At 31.7% G+C, this 7,566-nt stretch overlaps 1 protein-coding gene across 1 annotated transcript; it reads right to left on the reverse strand.

Moving 5' to 3' along the window:
- Nucleotides 1–374: 374 nt before the first annotated feature.
- On the reverse strand, nt 375–1,590 carry LOC129948220 (uncharacterized). The gene is made up of 2 exons (XM_056059129.1): nt 1,290–1,590; nt 375–1,221 (listed from the first exon to the last, which is right to left on the reverse strand). Exons 1-2 carry the CDS (start codon nt 1,393–1,395, stop codon nt 1,073–1,075), a joined length of 255 nt encoding a protein of 84 aa, XP_055915104.1. The 5' UTR covers nt 1,396–1,590; the 3' UTR covers nt 375–1,072.
- Between the last annotated feature and the right edge of the window lie 5,976 nt (nt 1,591–7,566).

A 7,566-nucleotide genomic window follows, 5' to 3' on the forward strand; every position in this document is an offset into this window, starting at 1 on the left:
TTTATTAACACGAAAATAATTTTTATTTTTATAATAATATCAGAAATTTCACCTCTCAATGAATCACTCTTTAAATGTCAACATTTCAATTTAAAGCTTTAAACTTTAGATCCTATCAACAACACAATAATGTGTAGGTTTTCGCTGTTTATAAACAATTCCAAATTTTATTTGGTTGACTTAATATTTTATTTATATACAAACATATGTTTTATTTAGGTTTGTAAGGATATTTTATTATATCAACAAAATTCCCAAAAGGTGATAAAACATTTTAAATTCGCTAACCCGACAATTTTATTATTCAATGTTTGGGAACATAAAAGTAACGAAAAAAAAAGGATTGCAGAGTTTAGTCCTTTCTGAAAAAATGTATCTTTTTTTTGCAAAATCACATCTGTTATGAAATATATATATTTTTTATCGGGCATTCGCACTCAGTCTCTAATTCACAGTGCGATCCCTGAGTTATTACCTTATCCTTTCATTTTCATGGCAATAAAATAATATAACAAAAAGAAAATCCTATTTTAGGGACAACGAGAATAAAACAATATGGGAATGTGACACACCGACGACGCACGGACGACGCAAAAGGTCCAAAAATATCCTCCGATCCGTGTCATTTTGCAAGCTCATTTTTAGTTTTGGTGTATGTAATTTATTCAGACGCTTTATCCTTAATATATACGAGTACGTATAAAGAATGAGATTCAACTCCTAAATTTCGGTATTTTTCTTACAATAGAAACTTAAGTATATATATGACCCAAAACAATACGCACAAACAGACATACAAAGCCACACGTATGTTAGCCATTTGGTAGGCTTCTTCCTGAACCATCGCCACCGTCGGCGTGGCCGTCACCGTCCGCATCCTTCGCCTCATCATCCTCATGTCCTTTCGATTTTGTTATAAATTTCGTTCAATTTCAAAAGAACTCCACCATTGATGCTGACAAAGCAAAACATTCAGAATTCAGGATCGTTCTAATATAAGTTAGAATAGAAGGCTTCGATTATCATCTCGACTTTTGTCGTCCTTTGCCATCATCATATTGCAAAGGACCAGCTAGGCTGTCACATAGAATTCCCGACTTCGTTTTTGGCATTTCTCTCGCGCAATATAGCAAAGGGCAATTGTTATCAGGATCACTATGGTGATGCCCATGCCTATGCTGACCCACATGATTTCCTCATTGATGCCCACATAAGAGCGTCCTGGAGGGAGCAAAAGGGAAAACTAAATTAACCACAGGCACAAAATTTTGAATATTATGAACTCTTACCATCGTAATAGTTGTTGGAGAAGCCAACTTTACCAGCAACTCGTCCAGCTGGCATGATGTGAATTATTTTGGGTCCGGATAGTAGATGAATGCGTATGACTGGCATCCAATGCAGAAGGAGCTAGAATCCTTGCGATAAGGAATTGTTGGTGTTGGTTTGTTCATATATCTGAAAATCCACTATCGTTCTATAAGTTGTATATGGTTGGTCATTTGCACCAGCTTCATCCTCAACAGCATCAGCATCATCATCATCACACCACTGCTGCCCCCGATGCCATTGTCTGATGTTGCCTTAGTGATAAAGTGTATACGAGTATCGACCTACAAAGGGAAAACATATATATTTGAAAATTGAATTCAATAGAAGGTCTTCAGGGAAACCCCTACAAATTGACTTTTTGGGCTTTACAAACTTGTAAAATGAAAAACTAGGTTTACTTTAATGGAAAATATTGTTCCATGTCGGACAATATTCATAATTTCAACTGAATTTCAGTAACGAACATTTTACTTACTTACAAAAGGACGAGTTATGGCAGCAAAAACAAAAACCTATTTTTATCGGGATTCACAATATGGGGGAAAATATTGAAGTGCTTGTTTTTAAAGGAAAATCGAATTTATTTGAACTTTGATCCTTTGTAAGGCTTTTGCTTTCCATTGCAGTTTCGAAAATTGAATATATGGGAACAATGCTTTGACGACTTAAATCAAATTGACAAAAGCTTTATATTACCATATAACAACATCTTTTAAAATCTCTCTAAAAATATTGACAGGTAACATATTTTTACAGTGTGAAACATAATCTGAGCTCTTAATTTAGATAGATAGATAGATCTTTATTGTAACTGAAATTCTTATAATTTAAACCTAGATTGCACAATTTACAGAGATATGGTGTCTTACATTCTACCTTACTACTGAAAATATTATAACAAGCATTCAATTAATATCACAGATTTATTACATTTTGAAGGAAAAGTTACTAAAAAAAAACCTTCATTAGATATTAGAATTTTTTCATAGGAAGAGAGAAGTGGGGAGCAGAAAACTGTCTTAAGATGTTGTTTAGATTTTATCACAGAAAAAAAGTATATTAATAAATAAGAATGAATAAATTAATAATAAATTAAAGAATAAACATATAAATAAATAAATAAATAAATACATAAATAAGTACAAAAAATAAATAAATAAATCAACAAGTGAATAACAAATAATTAAATACAAGCGAGAAAATAAATAAATTAATGAAAAAATGGACAATAAGTAATAAATTAATAAATAAATAAATAAATAAATAAATAAGGAAATAAATAAATAAAAATAAATAAATCTGAGCTCTTAAGCTCCTTAAAACGACCACTAACTCGTTGTAGCTAAGGTAGCACTTCGGGTTTCAAGACTCGAGGCAAAACATGGAGATGGTGGGAAATTATAAAACGTCGAACCACTGCAATCGCAAGAGATCCCCAAATTCTTCTCCGACCGTGTCACAATTAATTTCTTTCGAAGTTCGAAGTATGAGAAATGTCAGCAGGAAAATTCAGCCAACCAACAAGCACCCAAAGTGGCTCTGCAAAGAAGGACGAAAGATGCTCACGAGCTCTATGAGTTTAAGACGATAGAGAAAAACCGACTTCTCAGAAGGAAATATAGAGACCATGAAAAACGTGTGGTCGAAGATGTCGAACAAATCAAAAGCAGAAATGAAGTTCAAAAGTTCTAAACGAAATTCACGACATACATAAACCTCGAAGGCTTCAATAACGAAGTGAAACCGCAGTCAATGTTGCCGGTATGGAAGAACCACTTCTGCCAACGGTTATACGACGACGAACCGAGTTGTGCTGCAAGGCAGGAGGATCCATTCAATATATGTAGACGACGATTACCAAAAATCCCTCATTCCCGACTAGGACGAAGTAAAGATTGCCATACATAACCTCAAGTCTAACGAAGCCACTGAAGCAGATGGATTGATTACCGATATCTCAAGGCAGCTGAAGATAATTTAGTTAGGAGCATGCACCCACCGATGAATGGAATCTCAGACCCTTTAAACTGCACCAACTAAAGAGGAATCAGCCCTTTTAACATCATAACATATGTGAATTTCTAAAGCCCATCGTCAATAAACTGATAGGTAATTATTAGTGTGGTTTAAGACCAGGAAAGTCCACAGTCGCTAAAATATTTACATTACTCCAGTTCCTAGAAAACAAACTATCAAAAGCATAATTTAAATCAAATAAACCTTTTCGGGTGTTAAACTCATGGTTTTACACTTGTCAACATTTAAAACGAGACGATTTTTACTGCGCCATTCTCTAAATATTTTATTATAACGTCGTCTTGCAAAAGCAAAAAGTCAGAAGTTAATGTTATACTTTTGTAGAGTTTAACTTCATAAGAATAAATAAGAACGGAGGAATCAAATCTAAGTCATTTTAAAATAAAATAAATAAAATTGGACCAAAAATACATCCCTGAGGGACTCCAGAATTGACAACAAATTTATCCTAATACTCATTATGAAAGACAACACTATATAGTCTATTTTTTAAATACGATGAGATCTAACTTAAGAAGTTGTTAAGAAAAAGCGAACTGTTTAAGGACCTATCAAAGAGAATATATAAATAGATGTGATAAATAGGCAACAAATTTTTTTAAGATGGAGGATGGTACATCATAAAACACTTATCCAACTTCAAGAAAAGCTGTCCAACAGTATCTTCTTTAATTTCAAAATTTATTGAATTCGAGTGAGGAAAATTAACTTCAGAAGAAAAAGTTTAAGAACTGTTGTCATCGTTTTTATTTGTAAAGGATTTTTTGAAAAAGTTTTCAAACATGTTTGCTATAACATTAGGCTCATGGTTAGTTAGCAAAAAGTTTGGGTAGCCACTACTTTTATTTTTAAAATTAACGAATTTAGAGCAACTAACTGGATAAGATTTAAGGTCATTTGATATTTTAGAAAATATATAACTTTGTTTCTTTTATTTTGTATGTTTTTGAGACTTGAATCAAATCATGCTAAAGAATGTATTTTAAAAACGATTAGTAATTGAATTAATATTAGTGATTGGGTTTTGCAATCCTGTCGTGCGCCTCATAAAATATTTTTGTTGATTTTAAAAATGTCTGATATCGTTTGCACACATAGAGTTTTCTCATTCTTTTGGTGCAAATAAGAAAAATATTCAATGATTTGAATTTAAAAATAACAAAATGGAACCCAACTTGCATTTCAAAGAACTTTTAAGGTGTTTAAGAAAACGTTTTTATTTTTGTATAGAAGAACATTTGTTTCAGCTTAAACTGGCAGTTAGCTTAATTGGAGAAGCATAGCCATAGAATGTTTATTAAAATCGATGTCAATTCAAGGAAATAGAATATATCAACAAGAAAACGTTTTCTCAGAAGGATGCCATAAGAACTTCTATGTCTTCCTTTTGATTTTATCAAATTGATTTCCTTTGACAGAAGTATAACTGAATCTACACACACTTTCAAACTTTGTTCACATCAACTTTCACAGAGGAATAATATTTTGAAGACAAATTTATTGGGGTTTTTGAATCCTGTGGGAGTTTTAGGAGTTTTCTTATTTCTCTATTTCTTTTCAATAATTTTTGAAAATGAAACAATCCTTTTTGATTTGCGGAGTTCTTGTTAAAAAGTGATACATTTTTAAAGCTGAAGTTATTTTAAATATCTTAAAACTGATCGATTTTTGAAATATAACCACCTACATATAAATACGTATGTAAGGTTGTCGAAACAAATTAACAAAACCCGACTAATGTGACAATTTCAGGGTGTTAATAATTCACCAGAAAATAATAGAGGACCTTCCTCACCTCCAGTTCTAAAACATCATTGTGTTGGTGAAATATTTCAATGGAAATTGGACGATGTTAAAATTGTGGCTTACACAAATGGTATGCCATCAAACCATAACAATGTTTCGCTTTCGAATTGTTGGTTAAAAACAAACACAGCATGATGTCAATTTCTAAAAAGGACACACCAACAATTTATTTTCCCTTCTAATAAATTTGTGTACGAGTTAAAATATACTTCCGTACATGCAAATAATGAATAAATGGTAAATTTGTAAATTTCGATTTACAAAATGTCAATACCGTGCGATGATTAAATAATTTATATAAACGTACTATTTTAAGAGAATTGTTATTGTTTACATAATTTACCTTTAATTTGAAACAATAAAGTTTTGTATTTGAAATGTCATATATTTTTAAGTCTTGAAAGTTTTTGTACTCGTAATCTGTCCGATATGTAGAGTTGGAAATTTTGAAATGTATTAAAGTTTTAAGGTCCCTATAATCTAATCTCATAATTTAGTCTTTTAAAGCCATTGAAAAGAGCAACAATGTTGATTTTATAAGCAAAACAAAAATGTTTTTTTTTTCAGCTCTAATAAATGTATAAACAAAAGTTATATGACCTTCAGAATAATATTATGCTGTGATGAAAGACGTTCTTGAAATCTGATAAGCTTTTAGAAAATTAAATTTTAAGTTTTCTACCAATATTCTCTTGAACTTGAAGTTTATCGAAGGCTTGTTTTTAACGTAAAAGAAATACTTTAGATTTTGATGAAAATTGCCGATTTTACGGAAGTCAATAAAAGTGGGGCAAGCTATTCCGTTCGTCAGACTGTACTTTTGTACAACATTGTGATTATGAAAACATTTTCGACCGAATGCTGAAATGTGTGCAATATTCTATTTTTTGTTTGAATTTTCTGTGCGTAAGCACATATCTGGTTAATTTTAGTGCATTGTTAAGTTAGAATGGCCCGAAAGCAATTAAAATTGCTTGAAAAAACTGAGTTATTAAAGAAGCTGTCAGCAGGTATTATAAAGCGATGGTTGGCTACAAAAATTTAAAAAAAAGGTATGGAGGTCGATATCTGAAAATATCCGGAGAGAAGCTTTCTTCTCAACCAGAACTGGTCCGGCCTTTTAAACGAGTTCTTCAAGAAAAAATAAAGAGTATGGATCTCAAGCCAGATCAAATATATAACGCTGATGAGTCAGGTTTATATTGAACGTTCCTTTCTGAAAAACAAACGCTTCGTGGGCTGAGAAGACTGCTCCAGATAGAAAAGCCGAAAAACAAAGGATTACTTTTATGGATTGCAACAATGCTTCAGATGTCCATTAAGTAAATTCTCGCCCATTTAGAAATTTGTGCTTGTCTGTAAATTACCGACACTCCAAATCAGCTTGGATGACATGAGCTTTTTTTAAAGACTTTTTTCATAATTTATTTGTTCCAGAAGTTCAAACCTTTCTTAGAAATAATGATTTGCCACTTAAAGCTCTTTTTATCTTGGATAACGTTCCTAGTCACCCTACATGCCAGTCATCTATACCCGACTGACAAAACTTTTTTATAGAAAAAGCTTGATATTGTCAATTATTGCAGGTGAAAAAGGTAGGTAGTAAAATGATAACAAAGATGCAAGAAACATACAATAGGTGCTCTTAGGCAACAGGACATCAAAAATATTTCTAAAGAGGTGATTAATCTACACAATCATCTAAAAGAAGGCATAATGAATACATCTCGTGAAATATGCGATTGGAACGAAGATATAGTCTTGTCGGATATTGAAGAAGCCGAAAACAAAAACGAAGAAAAAGATGAGCAATTGGTAATGGAGCGACCAACATGTTCCGTTTCTTCAAAGGATGCCGTCGTTCTCTTTGATAAGATAATTGAGTGGGCGGGACATAAGAAATAGTGAACATGGCTGGTTTTTTACTTCACTATATCGAGCGTCTACTGTATCAAAAAAGCATTATCATTTTTTCATACAATATTAATTTAAAAAAAAATGCTCTAAGGACATTCGGAACAAAAATGTATTAAATTAAACATTTTTTTTTCAATTGGCATTAAAATTTTTAAAGGGAAACTTATTTTATAGAGAAATTTCCGCTTAGTTGCATATGTATTTTTTAATTGATACATACAACAGCTTTTTCGGGGTAATTGAACCCCATTTTATTAAATTATTCGCTTAATTAATCTTAAAAAAACGCAACTAACAAACCGAAACAAGCCAAAATCAATAAATTTATTAATAATCGAAGTACTTTTTTATAACTTGGAAGCACCACTACTCACTTCATAACAAATTACAAAATAACACCTCGCTGTTATTTGTTTTCTGTCATTTGTAATTTCAGTTTTGGACGAACAATAATTGAGATGAATATTTTATTTT

This window comes from Eupeodes corollae, chromosome 2, assembly GCF_945859685.1.
Source record: "Eupeodes corollae chromosome 2, idEupCoro1.1, whole genome shotgun sequence".
In the NCBI taxonomy this organism is placed as follows: Eukaryota; Metazoa; Arthropoda; class Insecta; order Diptera; family Syrphidae; genus Eupeodes; species Eupeodes corollae.